General features: G+C 38.4%; 1 protein-coding gene across 3 annotated transcripts in view; it reads right to left on the reverse strand.

Moving 5' to 3' along the window:
• LOC131041682 (psbP domain-containing protein 2, chloroplastic) overlaps positions 1-17,535 on the reverse strand; it is a 59,427-nt gene extending 41,892 nt beyond the window's left edge. For 2 of the 3 annotated variants that reach the window (XM_057974846.2, XM_057974845.2), the window contains exon 1: positions 17,154-17,535. In XM_057974846.2, the coding sequence (XP_057830829.2) occupies positions 17,154-17,466 (313 nt within the window). In that variant the 5' untranslated portion in view covers positions 17,467-17,535. Of the gene's footprint in view, positions 1-17,113 lie in introns of all 3 variants that reach the window. The other variant, XM_057974847.2, reaches the window with a different exon arrangement.
• Positions 17,536-18,307: the final 772 nt, after the last annotated feature.

Consider the following 18,307-nt stretch of genomic DNA (forward strand, 5'->3'; position numbering starts at 1 on the left):
GAAGCAAACTGTGAGGTCCTCCATCCATGATCTTTTCCTGCGCTAAGACCTTCCTTGATGTGTGTCTAATTACTTTCAAGACAGGAATGATAACATCTTTAGTATGAGCAAATGCGGCTACTGTTATCATCAAATTGTGGATTATCTCAAGAACCTGGATAGCTTGATGAATAGTCTTCATCATCCTTGTTACAAATTCTACGGCAACTGTATGAGATTTATCCATCCAAGTACTCGTACGCTGGACCATATTCCTGAATCTTTCTGCCTCATTAATTGATTGAAGGGGAAGTGCCTGCACTGGTGATCTAGCTGGATCCTGACATCCCAAAGGTTCATTGAGATGACTGAAATATGTCCTCCATGCACCGACCTCTCTCTCAAGCTTTCTACTCTTCTCCATTTCTTCTCTAAGCTTGTCCTTCAATGCCTCAAAGGAATCTGTGGCATCATCTAGTGTCTGCTCAGCTGTGGATGGACCTAGCTCAAATGTCTCTACATCATATTCCTCTGCTAGGATCTCACCTTCGTACTTGTCTACTGCCAGTGTAGCTATCTGTAATTTTCTGGATCCAGTCTCATCTCTAATCATCTTGGACATCTTGGTAGCCTTTCTCTTCTCTGTCACTTCCTGGGAATGTCCAACAAGGCTCTCTAAATCAATCACATTGTCTTCGTCCTCGATCACAATCACCTTCGTTAATCTTTCCTTCAACCAATCTGGGATGGTTGATCTTGTCTCTTTGACCTGTATTTCCTTATGCACTATTTCCTCTTCTCTGTGAGGAGATGTTACTTCGTCATTATTCTTGTCTTCATGTAATTCATAATCTTGGAGAGATCCACTTGGTGACCCTTGAGGTACCTGTCCTTCTTTATCATTCTGAACCATCGACTCCATGGATTCTTCCACTTCAAGTGTCCTCTTCTCTGGTCTAGAAGAAGTACCGGATGAACGATCTCGATTGGCCTCTTGTTTCTTCTTGGAAGATTCTCTCTTTCCAGGTCTTTCTTTCCTCTTCGAGCCTCTTGGATGGAGATCGCCTTCACTTGCACTTCGAAGGTTGCCTTCATTTGCATTTCTGGGATTAGGATTACCCTCGCTTATACTAGCTCCACCTTCGACTGGTTTCTCTTCCAAAGTGAAAGTCATAGTTATGCCTTGCTCTCTCAACTTCTGATGTTGTACGTCAACCCATCTGCGAGTACAAGCCAAGACTGGAGCCATCAAAGCATCTAAATCCACAACCTCGGGCTCATTCCAATCTAACCTTACTGATTTACTCTCTCGATCATAGGATGACTGGATATGTCTGCCACTGTCCTGAGCTTGGTCGGCCACTCTGTAAATCCTGCATTTCCTGATGAAATCCAAAGGCAATCTAGAATGCATTTTTCGTTTCACTTCAAGATCATCTAAGAGATTCATCATAAAATCTTCAATTTGGTACTCATGCTTAAACTTCCTACCGACTGTCTCTTCTAAATATCCATGTGGATCAAAGCTCTCTCTCAAAGCAAAGGATGAAAAAGAATACAAGGCTAACTCCTCCTCTGCGTCATCCATAGCTAAAGCATTAGGACATACCTCAACTGCATTGCCCAAAATGATTGGTACTGGAACTCCATTCCCATGTCTGTGTCTGAATGCCTTCGCATATGCTGCCAACTGTCTTGTTACTTCAAGTAACACAATTCTGTCTGTCGGATATCTCGGTAACATGTATGGAGGTAAAGGACATCCATGAACTCTGATATAAGTAAACTTCGGAAATTGAATAAACCAAGCACCATACCTCTTTATTAATTCCTGTGCATCCTGAGATAATCTGTTGTGAATCCCACCTTGCAACGTCCTTGTGATGTTCATCGTGAAGGTATCATTAACTAGCTTGTAGTTGCTTCCTGGCGGATGATGCAAGTGAACATAGGAATCACAAACTCTGACCTCGCCGGGTCCTCTTCCAATCACTCCTCTGTGAGGTAGTCCTGCGTACTCAAAGCTCCTAATCAAAGCATATATGACGTATGAACTCATGTGGAAGGACTTGGTAGCTTTTAGTCTCCTCAACTGTACGTCCAAGCAATGGCTAATCATTCTAGCCCAATGAATTGTTCCTTTACCCTGAACTATCACCTAGATGAAGTAGAACATCCACTTTTCAAAGTAAAAAGCTTGAGGTGCACCTGTGACTCGGTTGAGCATTGTAATCAAATCTCTGTACTCCTCCTGGAAATCAATCCTGTGTGGTGTGTTCGGTACCTTACTCAGGCGAGGACGACTCTTGAGTAACCAGTTCTTGTTGATGATGCTTAGGCAAGCATCTGGATCATCTTCGTACATTGACCTGGCTCCTTCTATGCTCTTGTAGACCATATCTCTGTGCTCTGGAAGATGGAAAGCCTCACTTATAGCTTCCTCCGAAAGATACGCCAAAGTGTTTCCTTCCTTGGACACGATCATTCTGGATTGAGGATCATAATGACGAGCACATTCGATCATCAACTCATGACACTGTACTGCTGGAGGGAAGCCGGTCGCCTTAATGATGCCACTTTCAATTATCCTCCAGGCGACAGGTGATGGCTTGCCAATGTAAGGGACATCTCGAAACTTCTTCGTGCTGAAGTTGCCCAAGTTAGTATCTCCAATGTTGCTCCATTTAGACACGATCTTGGTCTCCACTTCTTCGGTCCTTTGATCTTCCTTCATGAGAGCTGGACGACTGGTGGATGCTCCCACCTTTCGGGTCGCCATACCTACACAACATTTCATAATAAGTACTAGATCTTGCAATATATATCATAAATTAGAGAGTAAATTTTAGGAAACATCATGATAAGTCTTTGAGTTATCATTTCCTAAAAAAAACGATTGAGCTAGTGGAATTCAAAAATTCAAAATTCAAAATTTAAGCTATGACGATTAACGCTCAAAATTAAAACAATAAAACCATATCGCCATACCTCACTAGAGAGCTAACTCTAGAATGCAAAATAGAGGAATTCGCCTAGGAAAAATTAACGTTAGAAGCCTTCAACGTGATCTTCAAGTGAACGTCTTTCTTATCAATTTCGCCACCCTTGGAGATGTTTTTGATGTGGTCTTTGGCAAGTTCGCCTTAATTCAAACTTCAAGTTCGCACCTCCTTGGATAATACTTCGCACCTCCTTGCTTGAAATGAAATTCGCACCACCTTGAATACAATTCGCACCTCTCCCTTGTCTTCCTCCAATCGCATGTAAAGATGATTAAACGATGATGTAAAAAAAAATGCAATCTTTCACCTCCCTTTATAGGCGCTCATACCACAATTACCTTGAGGCCGACTTGTATAAAATAAGGTAATTAAAACGATTTTTAAATAAATAATAAGGCTGACCTTATAATCCAAGCGCTCCATTTGATTTTTTATTAATTAATAATTAATTAATAAATGCCTTTGTCTTTTAATTAACAAATTCGATTTTTTTACAAGGCAAAAATAATTAATTAATATCTTGCGCTAATTTTAAATGCTATTTTAATTGAATTTTTAAATTTATCGAATTTAGCATTTAAAATAAATTCAAAAAAAATGTTTGCTTTGGCGCCAAAATTTGAAGATGAAAAAATACAAACCTCATTGCCCTGGTCCCTGACTGAGGGACAGGAGCAATCTATCAACTTGGTCTTGATTCTTGCTTTTTGACGTTCAAAGTCTCCATCCTTACGTTAAAACTGGCGTTTTTGCTATGAATTTCAAACTTGGGTGACTTGACTTTGCAAATGAGTGCCCTTTAGATGTGATATCGCCCTGGTCCCTTGGAGAGGGACAGGAGCGATCCCTATGTTTTTTCTTGAAATTCTTCGTTCTTGATTTTAACTCCTCGTTCATTACCTTTCACACAACGTTTTAAACCCTTTGCAACTTTGTTTTGACATGATCTTCGAAGGATAACAAGTGTTTTAGCAAATATCACCCTGGTCCCTTGGTGAGGGACAGGAGCGATCCTGGTGTTTCTCTCCTTGATCTCGCTTCTTTAATCACCAATACTCTTTATATGGCAAGCAATGACATAGTTTCTTCATTCCACGCTTGTTTCACTTGACTTCCACAAGGCATATAGATGTTTGGAGGATTATCGCCCTGGTCCCTTGGTGAGGGACAGGAGCGATCTCCATGTTCTAGTCAAAACTCGCCATCTTTCAACCTTTGTTCTTCGTTCATTGCTTCCTAAATGATGTCCTTGATTTTGAAGGAAAATGAAGGATCCTGTGAAAATCGCCCTGGTCCCTGACTGAGGGACAGGAGCGATATAGTTTCCTTGGCTCAATTGATAATCTTTCAACGTTTGAAACCTTTGTATATCATCCTCTTAAGACATCTTAGACCTTTTACCACCTCGCATGATCTTGACTTAACGTGATTTTGGAAGGATTTGGTCAATATGGTAAATATCGCTCTGGTCCCTGACTGAGGGACAGGAGCGAACTTCAATGTCCTGGGCTCATGCTTGCTTTTAACAACTTGCCATTACTTTCATCGTGTAAAATGAAGTCCTTTGATCCTTCTTGGTCGCTTAATACTTGTTAAACTTTCAAAATCTAGGCCTTTATGAAAATTTCGCTCTGATCCCTGCCTGAGGGACAGGAGCGAACTGGGTGTCTTGGTGTAATTCCTTCAACATTGGCGACTTTGGATACTTCGTTCTTCATTGAGATGCCTTAAAACGTCCTCACCACCTTGAACTTCGTCTTGGAGTGTCTTGAACTTGGAGGAAAGGCAATATAACCATCATATCGCCCTGGTCCCTGACTGAGGGACAGGAGCGATCTTGCTCTTGTAGGCTTCATCTCACTTTGCTAACTTCAAAAATTATCTTCAATGGTCTTGTAGTGCTCCGTTTCACTCATCCATGCCTTGGAATTTGCTCTTACTTGGCAAGAAATCTGTCTAAGGTAAAAATCGCTCTGGTCCCTGACTGAGGGACAGGAGCGAACTTAGGCATTTGGGTCCCTTGTAGATGTTTTGTAATCTTCAATTTGTCTTCAACGGGTTCAATTCACCTCTTTTCTTGCCATCAAACTTAAAACTTGCTTGATCTTTGTTTAAAACATGCCTTATGAAGAATTTCGCTCTGGTCCCTAGGAGAGGGACAGGAGCTACAATGGATTTCGCCCTGGTCCCTGACTGAGGGACAGGAGCAATTTTTGCAATTTGGTCCACTTTCTTCATGTTTGTGCCTTCAAATTATATTCAATTGATAAAATGCATCTCCTTTGATCTCTTCAAATCGTCAAGTCGTTCAAATCTTGCAAGGACAAAGCAATATCTGATTTTAAGCTCCGGTCCTTCACTGAGGGACAGGAGCGATTTTGCTTCCTGAGGCATTTCTGTGTTCGTGAAATTCTTCAATTTATATTCAACGGAAAGATCACGCCTTTCTTTACTACTTCCATTCGAAAAATCATCTTGATCCTGCAGAGATAGTAAGATTTTTGAAAACGAGCTCCGGTCCTTCACTGAGGGACAAGAGCGATTTTGCTCCTACAGGCCAAAATATCATGATTTCACCAATTTAATCACTTCACAAGGCAAAAACAAATCATTCCCCATGCCCAGGATCAAATATCAAAAAACTCAAAATTTGGTCAAAATTACTCAATTGAATAAAATTCACATTTTCATCATCAACACTTAGACAAATTAAGATTCTGCATTCAAAATTCCAATTGAAAATAGACCATTCTGGCGAATTCATTTCATTCAAAATTGCATCCTACAAAAGGAAGCTTAAAAAGCTCTCAAGACTGACTGGACTTTGGCCTGAAAAGATCAAAACGGAAACCCTAAGGCTTGACCCTAATCCAGACAACTGACAAACTACCAAAACCCTAAAAAGCAAAGCGAAAGGCGAGCAAAAAAACGAGCAAAAAGAGGGGGTCCCCATTCTAAATGGGGCGATGTGTGAAATGGTCACAACAGGCAGGAAGATGATACATTTGTCCCACCTATTTCCATTCCGCGAGAATCATTTGAAAATTTCGAAGCCACGAGAAGCACAAATCAAGAAGTAAGGAAGTGGATTAAAAATATTTCTAGGCAAGCAAAAGAGTTTTTGCATAGATTTGTTCAATTATATGATGAGATGGTATTGTTTAAAGGAAGAATCCAAAGTGTGGAAAACGAGTGGGAGGATTTTCCAATGGCACAAGATAAGACAATTCCTCGCCTCAAGGTATTAAAGGGGATTCTTGTTGGGATCCAAGAACACTAAGAGGGGGGGGTGAATCAGTGTTCTGTCGGATTGATTAAATTTAACCTTATTAACACAACAACTCAGCAACCGGTAAACATAAAAGCAGATAACAATAAGTAACAATGCAACCACAAATATGAACACCATAACACCATAGATTTATATGTGGAAAACCTCAATGAGGAAAAACCATGGTGGGATTGGAGACCCACGATATCTATCCACTGATCAGATGAATAAGTATTACAATAAGGGGCCTGCACATGCAAGAAGGCCAACAGCCTAGAGCGCACTGCTCATCACAAAAGGAGTCTCACTAACTACAAAAAACATCGGACTACAATCCGGAATAAAGATTGAACTGTAAGAATAGCATCTCCTATGCTTGAGTATAGTTTCGATTAAGCTCAATACCGGAGGTCTTAAACCTCTTACACAAACCCAATTCGATCACCTATGATCGACCAAACCTTCTGCATATGATTACATCTTTATTCGCACACAGATAATCCTTAATCCCATACCACGATCTACAAAGAGATGTTACATCATATTTATACCAACTCGGGACCTAAACAATTAGGTCGGCCACCTAAAAGATGATACAATGAATCCATTACATAAACCCGCAAACCAATGATAAACCAAGTCGGCCTAAGACCAAAACAACATTAACCAAACAATAAATCCAACCGGTAACGCATCAGGACCATCCGCCAACATGTTACATAAACCGGTCCATAACCTAGCAGAATAAGATAGAATAGGTCCGGTGCAAAATGCAAACACCACCGATCAACTGGAACACGAACACGATAACCATCAGCATCCAGAGAACCTTCTAGCAGACGCACCAACACCACTTATCGAATTCATCAAAAGATCTTCAATAAAGCTCTGCTAGTAAAACCCTTACCGGTAACCAAAAGGCTTACTAGAACATATGATAGCTTCCGGATCACCATATCCCGAACCAACTGAATGTGACAAGCATCTGAACCACATGAATAACCAAACCAAACCAATTCCACCAATCGGAATATACCGGAGATAAATCTCCTGATCATCATCAAAGTCCAAACCACTCTACCGGAACCCGGTAGACAGCAAAACAGCTAGTGTTGACATCAATGCAACACATAATCAATTCCTCCAAATTGCCAACAATTCCTATGCAAACGAGAATACAAGAAAATGTAATTGAAGAAGGAAACATCTATGATTTCAACCGTTGGTATAGTTCCTTGATGATGCCTAAAGCTACACTTGATAGAATGCAAAGTGATTGTGAGAAGATAGAAGGATCCATCAAGAAGATATAATCAAAGATCCTTACATCCTTGGAGGAACTATTAGGCCAAGAAGTGAGGATGATGGTTTGAATTTAGAAGAATTGAAAGGAAAAGGTGAAGGTCACTTATTTTCAAGGGTTAGAATCTGTCAAAGAAAACCAATTGAATGAAATCCTTTCCTTCATGATTTTCATGAATCATCTCTAGAGACAACAAGCAAAGTGGGAGAAGATTTTCGAGGCATACACCAAAGAGTTGGATGTGATCAAGTTGCAACTTGATGCCTTGCCAAGTGTTGCCATGGAAGAGCTTGAATTGATCATGACTAGATTCAGTGAATATGGTATTAGGAAAAGAGATAGGGGGAATCAAATTCTAAAGAGTAGTTTGTTAGATGTGTCATCTAATTTTCTCATTGGCTCTTGCTCCTTGTAATTTGTGATGAGGAGAATATTCCATTTTCATTGCATAGCATTTAATGATTTTTTGTAAACCCTAATTTTGGGATGATCTCGGCCATCGATTCTAGGTTAATCTGGGCCCTGCTCTATATAAGCTAGCTCATTTCATTTGTACCTCATAAGAGACTTTGGAGAAGTGTTGCTATAATACTGCCCAAATTGATATAAGACATTGAAGCTTGGTGATTTTATATACAATCTTGGAGCATTTGCATGGTTTTCTATATTCTCGAGTTAATTCAAGTTTGCTTAAGTTACTTTAGCTAAATGGAAGTTATTGTGGATGATTCATTGTGAAACTCATAAGCCCATACCATTTACAATTTGCTGATTATAAGTTGTAGTGCATGGTTAGTCTAAACCTTTAAAACAAGCTTAACTTCAATTGTTGCACTCATTGATATGCATATTGTTGGTGGTCTTGATGATTGTTAGTAGTGATTTGAATATCATTTGCTTACCTTAGAAGATTGCACCAGCTTTGCCTAGTTACTTATTGCATGGCGAAACAAAGCATGGTTGAGTTTCACTAAGTCATTCATTGTCTCTTGCATTCTAGGATTAGATTAGGATCTCTCAAGCCCTATTCCTTCACTTTTTGTATAGGTCATTAATAGTAGTAAGCAAAGAACTTCATCACAAATCATCAGAACAACATAATCTTTGAAATCAGACTCATAGGGCATTTTCCTAGTTTTAAAGTGATCATCTCTAGAACAATTACGTAAGTCCCCTTGGATTACCAACAATCACATCAACCATTGAGTCTATCCACAAGTCAAGACCTGACAATATAAACCTTGGAATCATCTCAATTGATCACTTAGCTTGGCATTTGGGAAGATTTTGTTCAAGAGATGATAGAGTATTCGATACTTTATTCTATGTTCAAGGTGTCACAAAACACACATCAACAAGACTGATTCTGAAAATGAAACAAAAAAAGTTGAGGCACTTGAGGGAGGCACACTTGCTGCACTCACAAGAGAACCACGTTATAGTGCATTCCACATAAAGCGGGTGTTGAAGGGGCAGCGAGTAATCATCCTTATTGACAGTAGAGCCACCTATAATTATGTTAATGAAGAAGTGGTAAGAAGACTTGGCCTGAACACAGTCCCAATTGAAAGTTTCAAGCAAAAGTAGCTAGTGGAACTACTCTTTCTTGCACTCAAAGATACCCCAAATGGAGTTGGCTATGGGGGAATATAAATTGAAGGATGACTTCTATGTTATTGACATGGATATGGAGATAGTCTTGGGATTTCAATGGCTGTATACAATTGACAAGTATGAGACCAGCCACCAAAAGATGGAAATCTCTTTCCAACACAATGGAAAAAGGGTAGTGCTACTTGGATTGACCAGCAAAGGAACAATGGAAATATCAACCAAGAGGATGGAAAGAGTTTTCTGTAAGAATCAAGTTGCATGGGCAGCAGAATGTCTCATCACTAATACAAATGCTGCTAAGAAAGATGGTACCAATAATGTGCAGATTCAATCCATCTTAGACAAACATAACAAGCTGTTCAAAGACATACCTCCACATCTGCCTTTAGAAGGGGTTCCAACACATTATCAAACTTGAAGAGAGAACAAAACCAGTAATGATCACTCCCTATCGCCATCTGAAGGTTTATACGGAAGAGATTGAGAAGGCAATCAAAGAATTGTTGGATATGGGGCATATAAGGCCTAGTTCCAGCCCCTTTGCATTTTCCATAGCGCTAGTTAAGAAGAAAGATGGAACTATGAGGATGTGTATAGACTACCGAGCTCTTAATAAGAGGACCATTAAGAACCATTACCCAATACCACGAATTGATGAATTGATTGATGAGCTACATGGAGCTAAGTATTTTTCCAAGATTCATTTGCATTCAAGATACCATCAAATCAAGGTCCAGAATGAGGATGTACATAAGACAGCATTTCGGTGTCATTATGGGCACTATGAATTCTTGGTGATGCCCTTTGGATTAACAAATGCTCCAGCAACTTTCCAATCATGTATGAATCAGGTATTTGTTCTTCAATTGAGAAAGTTTGTGTTGCTCTTTTTCGATGACATCTTAGCTTACAGCAAAACTTGGGAAGAGCATGTAAAACACTTGGATGAGGTGTTGAATATCTTAGAACAGCAGTCCGTTTATGCTAAAGCATCCAAATATGAATTTGGGTTGCAAAAAATATTATACTTGGGCTTCAAAATTAGTAAACGTGGAGTAAGTGTAGATGAGGAGAAGATCAAGGCTGTCCAAGAGCGGCCAAGACCAAGCAATCTAGCACAGTTACGAGGATTTGTTGGGTTATACAGCTACTACAGGAGGTTTGTGGAATAATTTTCACAACTTGCTGCACCCTTAACAAATCTAACTAAGAAGGGTGCATTTGTATGGACTCCATCAGCTCAACAAGCCTTCAATAAGCTCAAGGAGGTAATGAGTTCGTGTCCTGTCTTAGCAATTCCAGATTTTTCATTACCTTTTGTTTTGGAATGTGATGCATCCGATGAAGGGGTAGGGGCTGTCTTGATGCAAAATAAACACCCCATAGCTTTCGAGGGTAGGAAGCTATAGGAGACTGAGCATAAGCTCTCAATTTATAACAAAGAAATGCTGTCCATGATGCATGCTTTGACTAAGTTCAAACAATATTTGGTTTGTAACAAGTTTTTAGTTAAGACTGATCATAATAGTAAGAAGTACTTTCTTAACCAAAGGGATTTAAATGATATGCAACAAAAATGGGTGAGCAAAATTCAGGCCTATGACGTTGACACTAAGTATGTGAAAGGGAATAACAATGTAGTGGCTGATGCATTGTCTAGGAAACCTCATTTGCATTCCATTTCTGATTTATCTGCTGATTGGAGATCATTAATCATAGTTGAGTATGCCAAGAATTCATTTGCTAATGATATTTTGGAGGGCAAGGTGCAAGATGGCAAGTTTAAAACAGCAAATGAGCTTATTCTTTACAAGGGACAGGTATACATCACACCTGAATTGAAAATGAAAGAAAAGATTTTAAAAGCTTGTCATGACACCCCACTTGCTGGCCATCCAGGTTTCTATAAGACATATAAACAAGAGAGGGCACAATTTTCTTGGAAAGGGCTTAAAAAAGATGTAATGCAGCATGTAAGAGAATGCAGGGAATGTCAACAGAAAAAGGCAGAGCATGTGTTCCCAGCAGGACCATTACAACCTTTGCCCATTCCAAATCAGAAATGGGAGAGTATATCTATGGATTTCATCACCGGATTACCAAAGGTTCAAGGTAAAGATTGTTTGTATGTAGTAATTGACAGACTCATAAAGTATGCTCACTTTCATGCCATATCATCAGACTTAAAAGAGCCTCAAGTGGCAGATTTGTTCTTTAAGAAGATTTTTAAACTTCATGGATTGCCAAAAACAATTGTGAGTGACAGAGACAGCAGGTTTCTTAGTATGTTTTGGCAAGATTTATTCTGCTTAACATGGATAGAATAAACACCCAGTACTAGTTATCATCCACAAATGGATGGACAAACGGAGATAGTGAACCAGTGGATTGAGGACTATTTCAATAACTACGTAACAGGCTAGAAAACAACACGGATAAAATGGATGCATTTGGGTGAGTATTGCTACAACACAACCCATCACATGTCGATTGGGATGTCTCCTTTCAGAGCACTCTATGGCTATGATGCTATTTCATTCGTGAACCTGATCTTGGCTGATAGTAGAGTTCCTAGTGCTAAAGATATAGTGCAGAAAAGCAAAGATATTATGTAAGCCCTCAAGGAGAACTTGCAACAAGCACAAAATCAACAAAAAATGTATGCTGATAGGCATTGCACCGAACAGACGTTTGAGGCAGGTGACTTGGTGTTTCTACGATTGCAGCCTTACCGACAATCTTCAATCAAAAGCAATGGGGCAGAGAAGTTAAAGCCATGTTTTTATGGACATTATCCGATGATAAGGTGGGACAGCTGCCTCCTAACAGCAGAATTCATAACACCTTTCATGTTTCATGTCTCAAGAAGGCTCTTGGCCAGCAAATTACACCCTCGGTGGAGCTAACTCCTATTGATTACAAGGGCAAGCTAATTCTTGAACCAGAAACAGTGTTAAATGTGAGAGAAAAAAGTTTTAAGGAACAAAGTAATTCCCAAATATTTGGTGAAGTGGAAGGGGCTGCCACCAGAGGATGTGACATGTGAAGGAATAGAGATTTTTGAGCATCCTAACCTGCAATTGCTTGAGGCCAAGTAATTAGAGGATGGGAGGACTGTCATGTGCCTGAAATGAAGAGGGGCTTTGGGCCCAAGCAGTGTTTCTTTAACACCCTTTACTTGTGCCATTTCGATATATTTAATAAATTGGAATTTTAGTATAAATGAAATTATGCTAAAATTCCTATATCGGATTAGCCGACTTGTTTGTTTTAGTTTAGTTAAATGAAATAATTTTTATTTTGTGTTTTTTGTGCCGACTATGTCTGGGCCAACCTAGAAGCAGTCGTATGTAACATGGCACAACCTCCTATTTAAGGGAGCGCTATGTCTCTTTTTTGGCATGCTTGGAAAACAAATTGAATTGCCTTGTGCACGCTGGCTCTGGACGGCAAACCAGAACCAAATTCACAGGTTAGGACGAAACCCCTATACCTAGCATTGTTTGATCTGAGCAATTATATTTTACAACATTCTAATCCCGTTAATTCGCAAGTGTAAAGGAGAACCATCAGCTGATCATTTAGAGACAGAAAATCAGTTTGCCACAGTCAAGGAACCTGTGATAAGCAGACTGCTTGGAGGAATAACTTCACATTTGGCCAAGCAATAAATTCCTTTGCTTTGTCTTCGACAGGCAAAGGTAGTAAATTAAACGATAAGAATCACTGCTACAGTGACCATCATCTGGAGAAAGCTATTTAGAGCAGAAAAAGAGGGCAGCCATATCTCAGATTTCGGCATGCACATGTATTGTCAGTCAGAGTAATAAATAGAGTCCGCAAGCCAATAGGGGTATCTTTCAACTTTGTCTTACAGACCCTGGAAGGGAATCAGAGTAATCATAATGCTTATAATTGTTAATGTATGTTTTAGAGTGGAGATCTGGGAAATATGATTTGGTATTATTATTCCCTGATTTAGTTTCCTGCATGTACTGGTGTTCTGGACATAATATACACAGACTGATGGTTTCATTAAGGTTGTGTTTCTGAGTTGTATGTTGAAGCATTTTATGATTTTGTATTGGCTGCCAGAGAACTCTTTTAGATCCGAGTTCAATATTTTGACATTTTGCAAAAAATTTAGTTCAAATTTGGCTAGGTATCTTTCAACAAGGTGCACTGCAGTTTATAGAGGAGCTACCCAATTCTGAAAACTAAAAAATAAAAAATCTTGAATTAAATATTAAAATGAATATCGAATTTGGTATCTTGGGTATTGGGTTTTCTTGGAGTTTTTAGGCAATCTTTGGGTAGAAATCCGGTGAATAAATTATCCTTGTAACCACCAGAAGCTAATTGGTTATCAAGGGTTTTTTGTCTTCCTTTGGAAATGAAGAGTCTTGAATGCCCTCTTGAGGTATTTTGCCTATTTAAATGGGAAAATGGTCATTTGATGAGCATTGCTTATATACATTTTTCTCTTATACTTGCAGATTTGCAGGGAACTTCATCAACCAACAAAACCCCGTTGGAGTAGGAGGCTTGTGGGCGAAAACCCATAGGCATCATAAGAGGACAAAAACTCTTTGATCGCAAGGATAATCTCATTCAGAGCTTGCATTTGTGCTAAAGAAGAATTGGTAGTTTAGCAATTTGCCAGTTATAACGTGCAGGTCAGTTTGGTATGATTTCATTGTATGTTTTCCAGTTTATTTTGGTGTGTTGGCCATAGTTTGTCTTCAGAAGTGCAGCACAGCAGTAAGATGATGTTATTATGTTTGTAATAAGGTTTTATGACAGAATTTCCATTTGGAAACTATTTCATTTCAGTTTTGTGGTTTTCAGAGTGAGCTGAGTGGTTTCCAACGTGTTGTAGTAGTGGGTTTGTTGTGATTTTTGGAGAGAAAAGGTAAAACCATTTGCTGCTGTAGTAAATCAGATTGTGGGTCTGATTTATGTTTGTATTAGATCATACAAGATGTAATTTCATTTTGGAAATTGAACAATTTCAGTTTGTGGTGTTTGGAGTAAATCGGTTGGCTTCAGTTTGTCTTAGTTTTCTGGGTTTTGCTGTATTTTGGCGTGTGAAGACATATCAATTGCTGCTCTTGTAAATATGATTTTAGACTTGATTATTTTCTGTTGGATATCAGAAAATTCATTCCATAAGTGTTCTATAAATTTTCAATCAATTTGATGTACTAGCTGACTAGTTTTGGTGTTTTTGGTGAAATTTGGAAAATTAATTTGTGAATCTATTCTCAATCTGAAACTAATCATTAACGCCTGCAGTAATTGAGATTATCATACCTATGACCGAAGGAACAATTACTTACAGCCAAAGGACTAATCATCTAAAGAGAAAGACAGAGTCACCTGCAGCCAAAGACCATGGTTCCCTACAAATAAACAACAATAAATGATCTCCTCTTGGCAAATAAGGAAGGATCTCCTTAACGTCAAGGAAGGTGGTTCAACATGTATCATAGCACCTATTCTCTAGCAAGGATTGTGGAAGACTTAAATTGATCTAATTATTCATCTCCATATTCCTCGAATAACTTGCTCTTTCCAAGCACAGATTGGAAAGCCCTAGTAGGAGTGTTCATCTTTAGTCACTTTGAACTTAGGTTTCTAGCTTCATTTATCTTTCCAAAAAAAAGAGTGAACTTAGTTTTCTAGCTTCATTTATCTTTCTAAAAATAAGAGTCCTTCCCTTATATGATGGAAGTGATTGTACAAGTGTAGCATTTGTCCTAGGAATCAATAAATGTATGTAGTGGTAGATGCATATATATTATATATTGAGTAATCCAGTCTATCTAGGGACACAGAAGATATTCTAGATGTATATATTAGATTTGTGCAGATAATTTGAAGCTAAAGTTTTCTACCATACCCGTTTCTTTCATTTCTTCGATGTTATGAGTCATATAATGTGCTGATGTGATTAATAGTTCCATAATAGAAAAGAAAAGGGTGTAGTTGATCCAACCAAGGGTTGAGATGGACTGCAACTGAACCGTTATCCTTTTAGCATAAATTCTTGCAATCGTAGTTAGATTTGTTTGTTATTAATTCATTACAATCAATTTCAGTTAATTTGCAACATCCACTGTAAACCTGTAGTAATTATTGTGTAGCCTTTGATTAGTTGAAGAGTATATAAGATAGATTTCCTGTTTCAGCAATGCATTCCTTTTTGCAAAAGTAGAATTAATTTGCCATACACAACTCTAGTATTCCAATTCCCAGAAATCTACTGCTATACATACAGTACCGCCACCATACGAAGAAGATACATTCGTAGGTTAATAGATAAATGTAGTGCATCATAATTCAATAGGCTGTTCAATCAGAGTAAGAAAATCCATTGAGTTGTAAGCAACCCTTAGTTGCTTTGGGTTTGTTGGGAGTTGATAGCACTCGACAATTATAGTGCAGTCAATAGTTACCAAGCAATGAAAACAGAAATGCTAAATGTAACTAACTATAAGTTGGGAAACAATAGGTTCTTGTTTACCTCAACCTCAACCGTACAATAGGTTCTTGTTTACCTCAACCTCAACCGTATATGTATATGATAGAGGCCAGGTTGTTCGGTGACACACATCCAAACATGCACATATTCGGATATAAAATGTAATGAAAATAATGAAGACTCTTAGGTCTTTGTTCTAATGATCTTGCTCCATGTTTTCTTTGTCTTTTGGAATTCAATTCGCATAATACAATTTTTGCAGATCTTTATGTTTCAGGCTTGAAGCACAGATAAACAAATTTAAAACAGTTCTTCTGAAGTCATCTATTATAAATTTTTGCGTAAATGATTTTGACATGCCTATATCAAACACTGAAAGTTATTTTATTTAATTATTTATAGTTTATTTTATGTAGGATCAAAAGGATCCTTTATAATTATTTTAATATTAAATGATAACTCTATAGTTTATTAGACTTAAAACTATTATCCTCCCTCTCTTCCCATCTCTCATTTCTTCTACCCTCTCTTCCCCATTCTCTATGTGAAACAATTACCATTGTAAGACTCAACACGCGCTCAAATAAACATGTCCAAATTAGCTATGAGAAGATAACGAGAAGATGCAAATAATAGCATTTCTTATTCCCTTCATCACTGTTTTATATAGTAAAGTATAGCATTCATCCTGCATTTCCCCCTTTTTAGTTTCATTAACTGAAATACTCACACTGCAGGGAACTAAGATAGAAATGTGGCATAGATGCCATGTCGGAGAGGTGAGATAAGGTCTATTCATTTACATATGTTTCATCCCTACCTTCAGGTGTCTCCATAGCATGGGACTTCAGGGCTGATGTTGTGTGTTAGGCTTAGTTTCACGTCCGAGTACTGCCATAAGGTATGTGCATTTCCATATGTTTCATCCCTACCTTCAGGTGTCTCCATGCCAGGGGACTTCAGGACTGATAGTGCGGGTTTGGCTTAGATTTCTGCATTGACATAAATTTGATCCCCACCAAAATACCTCAAAGTTTGCCCAAGAGAACAATATTTAAGACATTCTACATTAAACTTGGATGTCTGCAAGAAAAAAATTCAAATTAACTGGAGAAATTTTCCGAAGCCTTTGGTCTTAACGTCCAAAATACCAATTTCATGTAGTTATAACAGTATTCCTTATTTATCTAGAAACGAGAAACGAGAAACGTAACAGACAGTGAAATCTAAAAATGCATTATAAAGACAGTGAAATCTACCCTTCTTTACCAGTCACATTACTGTTGTACTTATCTCGGAATATGAAGAACAGGAATAGCTTCTTTTCTCCTAAGTTATCCCCAATTGTGAAGTAAACAGCTTATGTTAAAACCCAAAAAGAACTGAAAAACAAAATCATTTCCTGAGAAAAAAACAGCTAATGTGTACTAGAAAACTAAATTTCACATATTAGAAATTACCAATTTGCATAGACAACAGAGAGGAGGAATGAGAAATAACCCTTGGCCAGTTGAGGCAAACTGATGGAAACCGAAGCTGAAAGCGACAGCGGCAGGCAGAGTGATAGTGACAGCAGCCCTTCCCTGCGAGTATGAAGCTTTCTAATACCATCACTTTTATCATGATAATTTCGTCCAGTGGAAATTCTTTCGTGATTGACAGCCAACTTCAAATGCCGTTGCTCTGATTTTTTAAAAACGCTGCATTTTAAACCTTGTTGTCCAGAGGAGAAGAGAGAGAAATAATGAGCATGGTATTGTGAAGAGGTCAGATGAGATAATGGACACGTTGTTTGCAAAAGAGTGGTCTTCATTTTTAGTTAGTGCAGAGTCCATTTGGCCTCATTAAATATAACCAATGATGTTTTCCGGTTTCCGATCTAAGAAAGATGAATTATGACCCCTATTGTTGTGTATGCTCTATATATGCTGTGGTTATTGCATAATCATTGTATTTCTTTGGGTTATTGGAGAAGATGGGGAGTTTTTATTTATTATTTAGTGGATGATTAGTGTGTGGTTTCTTCTCTCTTAGTCTACTCTCAAGGTCTTATGGGGGAATTTATGTGTTATCACTTTATCTGTGCGAATATTTGTTATACCGAAGGTATTCCTTATGAGAGAAAACGATCTAATTTGAGAGAACGACGATGTAAAATTCCTTACAAACGACAGGCAATCGCTTTCTTTATTTACATTCGATGGAATCCATAACATGCTAGGTATTAAATGATTTAAGAGGTCCACTTATATTTTCATTTATAACCATCATGAATATGTTTTAATTGTTTTTTATTAAGGCAAAAACAAGTTTTGAAGGGACCCAAAACCCTTTAACAATAAAGCACTGAGTAGTCCAGACTTAACAAGGCATTAAGCCAAAAAGACCACAAAATCCAAACAGCCCCGTAGAAAATCATTAAGCCTCAATACAACGAAGGGGCATATGCTAAACATACCAAAATAACAACAACCAGAAACGAGCAAATAAAACTAGACAACAAAAAGACCAGCAAAACCATAACCAGCACAGGGACAACAAAACACCAGCACTAGTCCAGCAGTTTAGTCGAAGCTCTGGAGTTTTTTTAACGGGAAACAGCCCCAAATTGAGAATGAACACAAATAACTCCAATCGCGCCCAAAAAACGTGCG

The sequence above is a fragment of the Cryptomeria japonica genome, chromosome 4, assembly GCF_030272615.1.
Source record: "Cryptomeria japonica chromosome 4, Sugi_1.0, whole genome shotgun sequence".
Lineage (NCBI taxonomy): Eukaryota > Viridiplantae > Streptophyta > Pinopsida > Cupressales > Cupressaceae > Cryptomeria > Cryptomeria japonica.